The sequence below is a fragment of the Coregonus lavaretus genome (assembly GCF_964263955.1).
Source record: "Coregonus lavaretus genome assembly, chromosome: 38".
NCBI lineage: Eukaryota > Metazoa > Chordata > Actinopteri > Salmoniformes > Salmonidae > Coregonus > Coregonus lavaretus.
In genome coordinates, this window is record NC_140025.1 from 24,632,819 (window position 1) to 24,648,354 (window position 15,536).

Consider the following 15,536-nt stretch of genomic DNA (forward strand, 5'->3'; position numbering starts at 1 on the left):
TATGGGTATTTGGACACAGCCACAGACTCAGGAATGCACAGCACACTCACTGGTGTTACCAAAAGGGACAAAGCCTATGCAACAACTAAAGTATCTCGCCAGTCACTTCTATTTCAAATTGTGGTTTGTAGTTTCAAGTTTTATTAGTCGTATATATAGGATAGACATGGTATACACTGTCCAACGAAATGCTTACTTATTTACAGTGCATTCGGAAGGTATTCAGAGCCCTTGACTTTTTTACAGCCTTATTCTAAAATTGATTAAATCGTTTTTTCCCCTCATCAATCTATACCCCATAATGACAAAGCAAAAACAGTTTTTAGAAATGTTTGCAAATATATTAAAAATAAACAACTTAAATATCACATTAACATAAGTATTCAGACCTTTTACTCAGTACTGTTGAAGTACCTTTGGCAGCGATTACAGCCTCGAGTCTTCTTGGGTATGATGCTACAAGCATGGCACACCTGTATTTGGGAAGTTACTCCCATTCTTCTCTGCAGATCCTCTCAAGCTCTGTCAGGTTGAATGGGGACGCTGCACAGCTATTTTCAAGTCTCTCCAGAGATGTTCGATCGGGTTCAAGTCCGGGTTCTGGCTGGGCCACTCAAGGACTTTCAGAGACTTGTCCCGAAGCCACTCCTGCGTTGTCTTGGCTGTGTGCTTAGGGTCGTTGTCCTGTTGGAAGGTGAACCTTCGCTCCAGTCTGAGGTCCTGAGCGCTCTGGTGCAGGTTTTCATCAAGGATCTCTCTGTACTTTGCTCCATTCATCTTTCCCTCAATCCTGACTAGTCTCCCAGTCCCTGCCGCTGAAAAACATCCCCACAGCATGATGCTGCCACCACCATGCTTCACCATAGGGATGGTGCCAGGTTTCATCCAGATGTGACGCTTGGCATTCAGGCCAAAGAGTTCAATCTTGGTTTGATCAGACCAAAGAATCTTGTTTCTCATGGTCTGAGAGTCTTTAGGTGCCTTTTGGCAAACTCCAAGTGGGCTGTCACGTGCCTTTTACTGAGGAGTGGCTTCCGTCTGGCCACTCTACCATAAATGCCTGACTGCTGGAGTGCTGCAGAGATGGTTGTCCTTCTGGAAGGTTTTCCCATCTCCAAAAAGGAACTCTGGAGCTCTGTTAGAGTGACCATCAGGTTCTTGGTCACCTCCCTGACCAAGGCCCTTCTCCCACGATTGCTCATTTTGGAAGGGTGGCCAGCTCTAGGAAGAGTCTTGGTGGTTCCAAACTTCTTCCATTTAAGAATGATGGAGGCCACTCTCTCTGAGCTCTACGGACAATTCCTTCGAACTCATGGCTTGGTTTTTGCTCTGACATGCACTGTCAACTGTGGGACCTTATATAGACAGGTGTGTGCCTTTCCAAATCATGTCCAATCAATGGAATTTACCACAGGTGGACTCCAATAAAGTTGTAGAAACATCTCAAGGATGATCAATGGAAACAGGATGCACCTGAGCTCAATTTCGAGTCTCATAGCAAAGGGTCTGAATACTTATGTAAATAAGGTATTTCATTTTTATTTATTTTTTATGATCATGCTGTTTAATCAGCATTTTGATATGCCACACCTGTCAGGTGGATGGATTATCTAGGCAAAGGAGAAATGCTCACTAACAGGTTTTGAGAGAAATAAGGTTTTTGTGCGGATAGAACATTTCTGTGATCTTTTATTTCAGCTCATGAAACATGGGATCAACACTTTTCATGTTGCGTTTATATTTTTGTTCAGTGTATAATGTAAACAAAATGTGTATCTTTCCCTACATAGTGCACTACTATTAACCAGAGCCCTATAGGCCCTGGTTAAAAGTAGTTCACTATGTAGGGAATATGGTGTCGTTTGGGACGCAAACAAAGCATTTATTTTATGTGCAAACAGTATGACTATGCGTTTGTTAGCTGTCTGTGACCATTAGTGCGGCACCATGAGAACTTAGATTCAATCCGCACCAATCTGCCTCACACCCTTACTTTCTTACTCAGTGTGGGCGAACAAGCACACTAAAGCACAATTAAACTGGCAAAAAAACAAGTGTGGAAAGGGAACACATTGGAACAATCTAAGCACCGGATTCGCCACTTGAGGGGTATAGGTAGAGATGGGTCGTGTTCATGAAGAAAATGGAACCAAACAGGGAGGGACTACTGAATTAACATGGTCCCTTAGCTAGCTCTTGTGGCCCCTTAACTTAGCTCCCAATGTATTCTAGCCCCCCTAAAGACAAGGAAGTGAGCCCTGTGTGAATTTCTCCCTTCCCTTCGACTCTATACGAGCTGCCTGATCTAGTTAGGACCATTTAGTATTAATGGTTGGGAAAAAGGTGCCTGTACAAAACGGTGCCCGGGAGCATTTTAAAAGCAAAGTAGCGAACGCACTGTTCTTTTTTTACCCACCAGGAAACTTGTGGGCCGTAGCAATTGTCGCTGCATGACGTCCAGAATATATTACGGCTACTTTGTGGGACTGAAAAGCCTTTGTTCCGCTCTCTCTCTGTGGCTGTGCCTCAAATGACACCCTATTCCCAAATGGCCCCGTGGGCTCTGGTGTAAAGAAGTGCACTATATAGTGAATAGAGTGCCATTAGGGATGTAGCTCCTTCTCTCCGGTGGTCTTTTTAACTCAGTATATACTACAGGTAGACTCATGTGGCTTCTCATAATAGAGGGACGGAAAAGGACTTGCTAATTGACCAATCGGACCATGCTATTTCATATATTGGTCGTTTTTCTCCTGTAGGAATGAATACAGTGGAGAAATGACATTTCATTAGTAAAACAATTTTTATTAACTAATTCTGACGTATAAAACAAGACTATTTCTTAACCCTGCTTTTTAACAAATGTAATCATCATGTTTCTGCGTGTGTGCATGTCTCAGTGCCCTGACTCGGCCTGCAAGCAGGACCTGCTGGCCTACCTGCAGAGAATCGCCCTGTACTGCCACCAGCTCAACATCTGTAGCAAGGTCAAGGCCGAGGTCCAGAACCTGGGAGGAGAGCTCATCGTCTCTGGGGTAAGTCTCACCACACAACACCCTCACATGGTACAGTCAAGGCTCTGGGTCCCTGTCAATAGTTATATTCAGGTGCATAAAGCACTGGTGAGCAGCAATTTTCTGTGTGTGGGCCTCATTCCTTTCTCTCAATAGTTACAAGGGACCTTCCCTAGGCTTCCTCCCTCCTTGTTTCTTACAATTCCTCTCAAAGAGCATTGGAGGAGGAGTTCTGAGGGAGAGCCTTGGATCCTCTCCTCCAATGCGCTTTGAGAGGAATTGAGAAAACAACGAAGGAGGAAGCAAGGGTTTGAAAGCTAGTAACGTTTTCAAACCCTCTGCTGCTGTCTCCCTCCCTTTGCTGAGACTAATGCCATGTTCAAAACAACTGGGAACTCGGAAGTCTCCGACTTCCAACTTCAGTGCGTTCAAGACAACTGGGATTTCTGAAGAAAATTAGATCCGACTGGGAAAAATATTTTTTGAATGGTCATCCATCTCGGAATTCCAAGTCGGAAACTCGGGCATCTTTCTAGAGCTCCGACTTTCCAACCTGAAGATCACTGACGTCATGATTTGTTTTGGTTCCCAGTTGTCTTGAAAGCACCATGACCATCAGATGCAGGTACCATCAGTCCAGTAAAATAAAAAAGCAAATTATTTGCAAATTATTTCAATTTGTGCTCAGCTGTGCCTCGCAAGTGCTACACCAACTGATCTATTTTGTAATCAAAGCTCAAGTTTTGAAATATAATATGGTCTGAGAAGAACAATATTGGCTGGCCAGGCATTTAGCCAATATGCTGTGATAATGTATTCGGCCTACTGCACAAACCTCATTCCTATAAAACAGTTTTTATTAGGTTAATGTTAAATTTACATGTAAAAAAAAAAATCAGAGCGGTAGATCTCGGCTTGCTTTTTGACTGCGAAAGTGATCTTGGCTCAGAAAAGGTTGGTGACCACTGTCTTATAGAATATTAGCTCAAAAGTATTATGGATCTCCTGCACCTAAAAATATACAGTACCGGCACCTATTTTAGTCCAAGTCAAGCACTGTATCTATGACAATAGTGGACCTGCACAAAGATGGTATACCTACATATACACTAGATATCAAATTGAGCACACAGCCATGCAATCTCCATAGACAACCATTGGCAGTAGAATGGCCTTACTGAAGAGCCCAGTGACTTTCAATGTGGCACCGTCATAGGATGCCACCTTTCCAACAAGTCAGCCCCGGTCAACTGTAAGTGCTGTTATTGTGAAGTGGAAACTTCTAGGAGCAAGAATGGCTCAGCCGCGAAGTGGTAGGCCACACAAGCTCAAAGAACGGGACTGCCGAGTGCTGAAGCACGTAGTGCGTAAAAATTGTCTGTCCTCGATTTCAACACTCACTACCGAGTTCCAAACTGCCTCTGGAAGCGATGTCAGCATAAGCCTAAGATCTCCATGCGCAATGTGTCGGCTGGAGTGGTGTAAAGCCGCCATTGGACTCTGGAGCAGTGGAAACGCGTTCTCTGGAGTGATCAATCACGCTTCACCATCTTGCAGTCCGACTGATAAATCTGGGTTTGGCGGATGCCAGGAAAACGCTACCTGCCCGAATGCATAGTGCCAACTGTAAAGTTTGGTGGAGGAAGAATAATGGTCTGGGGCTGTTTTTCATGGTTTGGGCTAGGTCCCTTAGTTCCAGTGAAGGGAAATCTTAACGCTAGAGCATACAATGACATTCTAGACGATTCTGTGCTTCCAACTTTGTGGCAACAATTTGGGGAAGGCCCTTTCGTGTTTCAGCATGACAATGCCCCTGTGCACAAAGCGAGGTCCATACAGAAATGACTTGTCGAGATTGATGTGGAAGAACTTGACTGGACTGCGGGCCTAATCGCCCAACATCAGTGCCCAACCTCACTAATGCTCTTGTGGCTGAATGGAAGTCCCTGCAGCAATGTTCCAACATCTAGTGGAAAGACTTCCTAGAAAAGTGGAGGCTGTTATAACAGCAAAGGGGGGACCAACTCCATATTAATGCCCATGATTCGACGAGTAGGTGTGCAATTCATGAATTGTCAAATGTCCGCTATTATCTGTTAAAATAGACCTCCTATTCTAATTGGCTTATTATGGCTAGAAACACACAAGTCCTCGAGTAACTCCTCTCGATTATTGTCTGGCAAAACTCTCGCTCTCTCTTCACCTTCACAGTGCCAGCCCCAACCCAGGGAGTCCTCAACACAACTGACAATTAAGCGTTGAAAAATATCGCCCTCGCGACACGACACCCACTTTTTTTTAGACACAGGTCAGGTGTACCTCTCTTCTCTCCCTGCGTCTGTTTTGTTTGGCTGACATTTAGAGGCTGCGGCCAGCCCCCCTACCCCCTTGCCCCCCACCCCGAGAAGGGAGTCAACCGCTAGATTTAATTGGCTCCGAACTCCAGCTGGTCACTATAAAAAGGTTAGCAGCACGGTGGGTGCCCCCGATACCCCAAATTATGCTTAAAATACCCAGTAATAAGCAGTAATTTAGTCCCGACAGGATGAGCTTAAACTCTATGGGCACTGCGTCTGAAATGGCACCCTATTTTGACCAACGCACAACAGGCTCTGGTCGAAAGTAGTGCGCTAAATAGGAAATAGGGTGCCATTTGGGATGCAACCATGTTCTTTTGGACACCACTTTCTCTTAATGAGGCTGGCATATCAGAGATGTGTTGGAGGTAGAGCGGTCACTCTGACCCTGTCTAGCTACTCAGGGCTCTGATAAGACGAGTGAGGGACCTGCTATCACCCTGCGGGGGAGACCAGAGACAGAGAGCTCAACTCTGTACTGTAAGAACCGTTGGCTTGATAAAGCCTTCTTCAGTGAGAGCTCTTTGCCGCAGGCAGTTCTTGTTATCTTGCAGTGTGACATGGGATGTCTAAAAGACTGTCTAAGAAAGGGGTGCATCTCAATACTCTTAATTAGGGTTGCATCTCAATACTCTTTCGTTGAAGAAATAACAGATCTCCAATTGGTTGAATAGTATTAATACTTACACCTGTCCAATATATCTGCTTCATTGATGTCCTGAAAGATATCCAATTGGTTGGATTATTGCTTACACCGATCCAATCACTTAGATCTTCCTTCCCCCCTCTCCTTCTTCTCACCTCTCCCCCTCCTCTCATCCCCTCCTCCCCTCATGGGGTCTGCAGAATGTTTTATGTGCAGTTGATGATGCAGGTTTGCAGTTGACCTAACCATACGTGATGGTTTTTAATATGTCCATTTAATGTTTAATGCTGAACTAGTAAAAGTAGTTGCTATGTTACTACAGTTAATACTATGTAGTGAAATAGGCATAAGGGCAACATAAGATATAGCGTTGGTATATGGATTTTAACATCTAAGTTGTCCTCTGTCTCTCTCCGTAGCTGGACAGCGCCACCTCCCTGATCCAGGCGGCCAAGAACTTGATGAACGCTGTGGTGCTCACAGTCAAGGCTAGCTATGTGGCGTCCACCAAGTACGCCAAGGTGTACGGCGCCGCTGCCGTCAACTCGCCTGTGGTCAGCTGGCGCATGAAGGCGCCCGAGAAGAAGCCCTTGGTGAAGCGGGAGAAGCCTGAGGAGTGCCAGACGCGTGTTCGACGGGGCTCACAGAAGAAGCACATCTCGCCCGTCCAGGCCCTCAGCGAGTTCAAGGCCATGGACTCCTTCTAAAGATGTCTGCCGCCACGACGTATGTCACTGAAACCAAGAAGAACAACACCGACAACGAGAAGTTTAAGAAAACTCCCTTCTTTCTTTGTGTTAATTTGTTTATTTCGGTGAGACGAGTTATACTGATAATAACAACGCCTCCTTTCTCCCTTTTGAGCGAAGGGTCGATGAAAAAACCTACCTGGAGGACTTTGCTAACCCGCCACCTGTACTGAACTACAGCTCCCATGAACACTTTGGGCTTCTTGGCCAATGGGGAGCCAGCGTGCTCCCACCCCTATTTATTACTATTATTACTACTGTAGCTTAACCGTGTGACACTAAAAACTTACTTAAAAAAGGGAGATAAAAAGTTAAAAACAAAACATATCAGAAGAGCGGCCCCTCAATGACTAAATGTGGCCGTCAATATGTTAGCTATATCATTACTATCGTGGTACTGACTGGCTGCTCATACACACATTAACTGTCTGAATGGAAATTATGAATGGCGCAGTAGTGAAATCACTGTAACAAGAGGATTCATCTATCGAGGTTGATCAACTTTGGGCGACATTTTCGTGGGGCAAAAGAGCACAGGTTTGTGCAAATATTACTGTAAACCTCAATATAATCAAGCAGGGAGATTTAATTTGAAACTTTTCTTCAATAATGTGCATTATAAGGAGGCGCTTGAACTAGAGTTTAGTTTACTGAGTAATGCATGAACAGTCACCTCCTCATAACACATTGAAGAAAAGTTTCAACTTAAATCACGCTGCCTGATTATGAAGAGGTTTACAGTATTTATCCCACAGATCTGCGCTTTTTTTTGTACAATGAAAATGTCAATATTCCCCTCCTAACTTAATATCTTATTTTTTCCCCCAGTTTGAATGTTACCTTACCTGTAGAGCTAGGAATAACTTATGTTTAAGATAACTGAAAGAGTTTTCTTTGTTCCTTCCCGACCCATAACGGTGTTCCTGAACGATGCACACACTTTATGGTCCTATGGTATTGCCTTTTTAAAAATCAATTTCTCATGTTGATATCACTAACTATATCGCAGCCTGATTGGATTGTTGTTTAGAGTGTAATAGTAGACATGGAGAGGTGTGATTAGTTGTGGTTTGCTCAGAGAATATTAGGCTGCGTTAAGACAGGCAGCCCAATTCTGATATTTTTTTGACTATTTTGTCTTTTAATCAATCAGTTCAGCTCTAAAAAAGATCTGATGTGAAAAGATCTGATGTGATTGGTCAAAAGTTAAATTAGTGGAAAAAATATCTGAATTGGGGTACCTGTCTAAACGAAGCCCTAGAGTCCTACATACATACATACATACAGGTAACTGCCAAAATAATGGAAACACTTGAGTAAATGAGGGATACAAAGTATATTAAAAGCAGGTGCTTCCACACAGGTGTGGTTCCTGAGTTAATCAAGTAATTAAACAACTCAGCATGCTTAGGGTCATGTATAAAACATGCTGGGCAGGCCATTATTTGTGCTACCATGGCCCCCATAGGATGACAATGCCATCCACACTGCATGAGTGGCCATGGAATGGTTTGATGAGCATGAAAACTATGTAAACCATATGCCATGGCCGTCTGTCACCAGATCTCAACCCAATTGAAAACTTAAAGGAGATTCTGGAGCAGTGCCTGAGACAGCGTTTTCCACCACCATCAACAAAACACCAAATTATGGAATTGGGTTGCATCCCTCCAATAGAGTTTCAGACACATAATCTATGCTAAGGCGCATTAAAACCGTTCTGGCTCGTGGTGGCCCAACACCCTATTAAGACACTTTATGTTGGTGTTTCCATTATATTGGAATTTACCTGTACATACATACATACAAGTACCTTTATATTCACTGTTCTCTAATAAACCCCTCAACTTGACTGACCTCCCTCCACGCCTGTTTCTTTACCACTCACAAGCGGCTATATTTGTATATAGTATAACAGATATTAGAATTCTAAGGTGGGTATTCAATTCAATTTCAGATCGTGGCTTTCCAGAAAGGGTTGCATGAATTTGCATGAATTGCATGAATACCAGCCTAATTCTACACTATTTTTACCCACCGTTTGACCTATACACGTTAGAATGTTACACGTTTCTTGGTTCCTTAGAGGGGCTAATACACATTTATCCACATGTACTGTATCTATGCCAGACAGTAAACTATTTAACTTTGTAAGAGTTCAGGTATTTGTGCCTATTCAACTTTGTACTTGAAACTGAAAGAGGTACCAGAAAGCACAAAAACCAACACTCACTGTATCATTTCCAAGGATGGCCAAGTGCGCACTTTGGGAGAAGGGTGGAAAATTGGGACGTAGCCTAAAGAACAAATAAACAGGCTGTGTTCCGATCCTCTACCTTTCTCCCGAAGTGTGCTCTCGTTCATCACAGACCTGAAAGGAACAGATTGGTGTAAAGAATATGGTGGAATACTCCCTGTATGATAACATGGGAGAATTTCAATTGCATTTCCTTGATTCCTCACGTCCTCTCTCCTCACCTGGTTATGAAAACCCATTGGATGAGAAGTTCAGAGGGGCGGGACTTCTGACCACATCTAATGGGTTTAAGAAGGAGGCGAGAGGACGCGAGAAATTAAGAGAATGCAATTGAGATTCTTCCCAATATTCACAATGTATAAGCCCTGTGTAAGAAACAGACAGACAGTGTACTGCAGACCGACATGGATTTGAAAGGAATGGAGTGGTGGAAGGAATATAATGGAATACTCACTGTATCATACCAATACTACACTTAAGCCTCATGTAGCTTAACGAGCAAACAAACAGTGTAGTGCAGAAGAAAGTTCTGTCCACTCCTCCGCCTTCCCTCTCAAGGTCACTGCTGACCCTGAGCTCTGCTGTGTGAAGGCATCTGAGTCGATATCGAACAGATGAGCTCTCGTCAATCTCCATTAGAGACGGAGAGAGGGAGAGGGGGAGGGACAGGAGGAGAGGGAGGGAGAGAGGGAAGGAGAGAGAGTGACTGTTCTGCAGTGAACAATCCCTCACCACTCAGCAGCTCAACAATCAGAAGGGGAAGACACCCCTGGAAACCACCACAAGGTTTGGATACAAGAGCTGAGCATGCTAAAGCATGGTCCAATATAATGCTGCAACATATGCCACCAGACTTGGGTTTCAAATACTTGAAAAATCATTTGAAATACTTTCTCTAAGCCTGTTTGAGCTTTTCCGTCTTAATAAACCAATGGAAAAGTCCCAAAACTGCAAATCCCGCCCAAGCAGACTCTAGCAAAAGCTCAAAGTATTTCAAAGATTTTTCAAGTACTATTTTTAAAAAAAGTATTAGTAAGCTAAGTCTGATAGATACAGTTCAAACTCGCTTCCCACTACTGAGCCGAGCTGTACTGCGCCGGCCTGGTTACACACTGTGGCGTAGCGCAGTTTTAAAGCGAATTTCCTGTAATTCTATTTTTATGAAGTGTTCATATGCTCTCTGGGAGCCTGCGGGGGCTTCGGGGGTTTCCGCTTCGCCAGTGGTTACGCAGCCATCCACCATAGTTGCTGGAACCGTGCTAGAACGAATGTGAAAATAAAAGATCAGAGCCAACACAGTACAGTTCGTTCAGGTCTGCACGACAGTCAACTTATTGTAACAGAGAACCTTGATAGTTCTATAGAGATCATAACAGTTATATCTGCAATGTACTTATGGCTTGAACATGGCTCAGGGCCATACCAAGGGAAATCATGGCCTTAAAGGCAATAAAGCGAAATGTTCTGAACATAACAGAGAGCCTGCTTTCCAAATATCCCCCTATTCCCTATAAAGTGTGCTACTTTTGACCAGAGTCCTATGGAACACATTTGGAACGCAGACAGATTAATGCCCTGAATTACATACTGTATACATAAGATAGAAGGTTATAGCTTTTCTATTCAGCATTGATATCCATTGTTTGTCATATTCAGAACGATCCTTTAAATATGCATTATGTTCTTGATGTTGTATTTGCTTTACGCGCACACACACACCTTATTTGTTTGGGAAAGTGCATTTTCTCTCTGGTCAAGAAGGATTCGATAACGACCCTCCATCCTTTCATCCCTGCTCAGAATATCTCTCTTCCTTTCCTCCGCTCTCAGGCCCTGTTGGATAAAAAACATAGGTTAAACAATGATCAATGGCGTGATCTTGAACCTGGCGCCTCCAATCATAACACATTGACAGGCTTTATCGCCCCACATTAGAAACGGGGTTAAAAATGATATTTTTATCCAATAAAGCCCACGGCAGAGAAATAGACCATTACTTTACATTAGATGGGCACAGCCATGTATGGTGTCGGTAATGGATGAACAGAACATGCATGCTGTTAATCAAATAATAGGCTACGATAGGCTCACTATGAAGCTGCATGGCACAATAGCTATTATCAATGAATCATAGATGTCAATTTCAAGTCAATGGCAGCTGCTATCAATAAATCAACCAGTCTCCCATCCTGCATTTAAAGCAAGGCCAGTGTGAGGTATTGTACAGTACAGTGTGGACCGTTTTCAAAGTCATTCCTTTAAAGGGGCAATCCGAGATTCAAAAAGAAAGAAAAAGTGGTCACCACTCTAAAATTGATAGAAGGCGCTATAGATGCAAGGACTGACCATACATGAGATGAATGACAGTTTTAACCATGTTTTGAAGCTACAGTATACAATGTATCACACGGTTCATTATACAATGTCTACATCATTCATTTAAAAGTGCAGCAATGGATGTACCAATCGCAGATTGTCCCTTAAAGATAATAAAGTCTAATATAAGAGGATTGAGTCCCTTGAAAACAAAGCTCTCAACGGACGTCTCCAGCAGTTTTAAAGTAGTATTAAAAAGCCTGCAGTGTTGCTCGGATCTAATTAAACAAATCTGGCCTCCCATGCTTCCAACACATAAGGAGGAAGAGAAGGAGACTTCAAATGAATTATTGTCCCCAGTGGCCATGGCTATACTGCTAACAGACACTATAATATGAGACTTCAATATGGTTTGTGGCCACAAGTCCCTTTGGTGAGACCGAGGGGGTTTCCTAGCCCGAACTTGCATTAGTAGCCCTCTACCTCAATAGTGTAAAGTGGAGACAAAGAGAGGAAACCACTTGAGACTATTGAGATGCCCTTTATCCAGGTCAGTTGGCTCTAACCATATCTGGGTTCAAGTAGTATTCGTTTATGAATTGCATAGTCCCAAAAGAGCAAACTCCACCCAACTGGCACTCCGGGCAGGCTAAATCAAACATTTTAAAGTATTTGAAAGAAAACAGATACTCTTCGAACCGAGGTCTGACTCCAGAAATGCCACACTGCCTTACCCCATCCATTATCCGGAAGATGGCGGTAAACAAACAGATTTTTATGTTACATTACACCAGATGGCAACTTAATGAGACAAAGCTGTCACCGTTTAAATGACTCAGAGCAAGAGAAAGAGAGGGAGGAGAGGAAGGAGGGACAGAGGGATTGGAAGGGGAGGATCATAAATGCCATTGCAAATTTGAACAAGGTCATAATAAAGTTGTAGACGGTCGCCAAAAAGACTGGACTGAAGAGAAATAGATAGAGAGAGAGAGCGAGAGAGAAAGACCTCTGATAAGTCAGAACCTGAGCCAATGGGGAGCGTGCCTATCACACACCCAGGAAATGGAGGACTCTGCCTGAACAAGCCCTTAACTTAACACTATTATGTGAACACAATTCAGTTTTCAGGGAGAGTGAACAATGTGCTGGGTCTCAGCCGACACAGTCCATAACTTTGTTTCAAATGGCACCCTATACACTACCTTTGAATAGAGCCCATAAGGCTTGGTCAAAAGTAGTGCATAATAACAGCACACTATTCCCTGTCAGACCATGCATGGGGGATGGTTTCATTGAGGTTAAAATGTGGTTGAGCATTGTTGGGTCCGACTTCTTGCTGCTTTTTATGAAGTCTCCTCATGTACTCACTCACAGTGTATTGTACTGCACAATAAGCCCCTAGCAGAAATTAACCAGAAAGGCTACTGTACATCAAGCATAAATTACAAATATTTTTTGGGTGAAACATAATGACTATTGTGCACACACACTTAAACACACAAAATATCAGTTTGTCCATCCTGGAGCCGTCCTCTTCGATCTTCTTGGTGGGGTTGATGACATCAAAGGAGTTCTTCAGGGGTTCTTTGTCTTGGCGAGGAACACAGGGAAACAGGACGTAAGTATTAAAAGTCTTGCAAAAATTGGAAAAAGATAGTAACCCCCAAAAAACTCCCAAAACATGGGCCGCCGCAACTACGCTTGAATTGAATGAGAGTCATTTTCAAAACAACCCATTTCTTTCACATCGAACATAATGAGCATGATATTGATTAAACGATTGTAGGCAATAACTACCTGCTCTCTGGCATCTATCCAACCACAAAACTATTAGTGTGCGATGATTGCTACAGAGATCACATACAGTTGAAGTCGGAAATTTACATACACCTTAACCAAATACATTTAAACTCAGTTTTCCACAATTCCTGACATTTAATCCTAGTAAAAATTCACTGTCTTAGGTCAGTTAGGATCACCACTTTGTTTTAAGAATGTGAAATGTCAGAATAATAGTAGAGAGAATGATTTATTTCAGCTTTTATTTCTTTCATCACATTCCCAGTGGGTCAGAAGTTTACATACACTCAATTAGTATTTGGTAGCATTGCCTTTAAATTGTTTAACTTGGGTCAAACGTTTCGGGTAGTCTTCCACAAGCTTCCCAGAATAAGTTGGGTGAATTTTGGCCCATTCCTCCTGACAGAGCTGGTCTAATGAGTCAGGTTTGTAGGCCTTCTTGCTCGCACAAGCTTTTTCAGTTCTGCCCACAAACTTTCTATAGGATTGAGGTCAGGGCTTTGTGATGGCCACTCCAATACCTTGACTTTGTTGTACTTAAGCCATTTTGCCACAACTTTGGAAGTATGCTTGGGGTCATTGTCCATTTTTCTGCTTTGCTGCAGGAGGGACTGGTGCATACAGTGAATTATAAGTGAAATAATCTGTATGTAAACAATTGTTGGAACAATTACTTATGTCATGCACAAAGTAGATGTCTTACCGACTTGCCAAAACTATAGTTTCTTAACAAGAAATTTGTGGAGTGGTTGAAAAACTAGTTTTAATGACTCCAACCTAAGTGTATGTAAACTTCCGACTTCAACTGTATCATTTTCCAAAAACACACAAAACATGGGCTGCAACTACATATGTTATCCTCAATTCATCCTAAAATTGAATGAAATTATATAAAAAATTGCAATTCTTTTTTGTTATCTAATGTTTTATCTCAATCTGTCACGACTTCCGCCGAGGCTGCCCCCCCTCCTGGTTCAGGCAGGCTTCGGAGTTCGTTGTCACCGGAGTACTAGCTACTGCCGATCCCTTTCTCATCACTCCACTTGACATGTCTTGTCAATCACACACACCTGGTGCTCATTCCCCTAATTAGTATGTGTATAAGTGTTCCCTCTGTTCCCCTTGTCTTTGTGAGTGATTGTTTGTTGTGAGAGCGTGTAGCTCGGTTGAGCGACTATTCACTGTGTTTATGCCAAGGTGGATGTTTTCCCTTGTAATAGTTTCGTTTGACGCTTTGGGCGTTTGATTTATGTAAACGGAATAAACTCTGGACTTCGGTATTTTACCTCCTGCGCCTGACTCCTTCATTCACACCTCGTCACAGAATCACTTACCTGATCTGATATGGAGTCAGCAGGAGAAGACCGCATGCCTGGAGTTGTGGCAACGGTCCAGGAGCATTCCTCGATGTTGGCCAGCTTGGGGGAAGCGATGGATCGGGTTCTTCAGGTGGTACAACGCCTGGAGAGGAGAGGATCCGATCTATCGAGACCAGCTGGTCAACCGGATCCAGCCACCTACACCCCAGCCCCTGGAGGGATCCAGATATCCGTCCTAATTTCCTGCCTTTGTGGGAGAGCCCTGGAGTGGGCCAACGCGGTGTGGAACGAGGGAGGTACCACGTTGGAGGACTACGGGGAGTTTGCTCGCCTCTTTCGGGCCATTTTTGATCACCCGCCTGAGGGTCGAGAGGCGGGCGAACGACTCGTTCATCTGAGGCAGGGGACGAGGACCGCTCAGGACTACGCGCTGGAGTTCCGGACGCTGGCAGCGGGGTCCGGGTGGAACGAGTGGGCTCTGATCGACCAAACGGAATAAACTCTGGACTTCGGTATTTTACCTCCTGTGCCTGACTCGTTCATTCACACCTCGTCACACAATCATTATGGTGGTTTTTATGGTCAAGATGTCAAGAAATGCTACAACTGCATCAAAACCTCAGGCGCCAGGGTATTCATGCCTTTCTTTCCAACTATTGGAATCCATTAAAATCCTTGACGCGCACAGCCTTTCCTGACTCCAGTCACTGTTAAAACCAGCTGAATGGTTGGGCAAAATGTTGATTTCCGCCTAAATAGACATACCCAAACGTAATTATTTTTCAGGAGATGGCCATAAACAATAACTGAGGTGCCCCTCAACACAGGGGCCCCTCAGGGGTGCATGCTTAGTCCCTTCCTGTTCTCCCTGTTAATTATTTTTCCCTTTTTTTTTTTTTTTTTTTACTTTTGTTTATTTAGTAAATATTTTATTTAGTCAACTCTATTTTCTTAAAACTGCATTGTTGGTTAAGGGCTTGTAAGTAAGCATTTCACGGTAAGGTTGTATTTGGCTCATTTGACAAATACTATTTGATTTGATGATTTTTAAATATAGTAACTATCAAATTAAAAACTA

The 15,536-nt window shown here is 43.3% G+C and overlaps 1 protein-coding gene across 1 annotated transcript in view; it reads left to right on the forward strand.

Moving 5' to 3' along the window:
• Positions 1 to 8,617, forward strand: part of LOC311112052 (catenin alpha-2) — a gene marked incomplete at its 5' end in the record, with an annotated part of 151,874 nt that extends 143,257 nt beyond the window's left edge. Inside the window, 2 exons of the mRNA XM_084155029.1 lie at positions 2,901 to 3,035; positions 6,437 to 8,617. Coding sequence (XP_084011155.1) covers positions 2,901 to 3,035; positions 6,437 to 6,724 — 423 coding nt within the window. The 3' untranslated portion in view covers positions 6,725 to 8,617. The remainder of the gene's footprint in view (positions 1 to 2,900; positions 3,036 to 6,436) is intronic.
• Between the last annotated feature and the right edge of the window lie 6,919 nt (positions 8,618 to 15,536).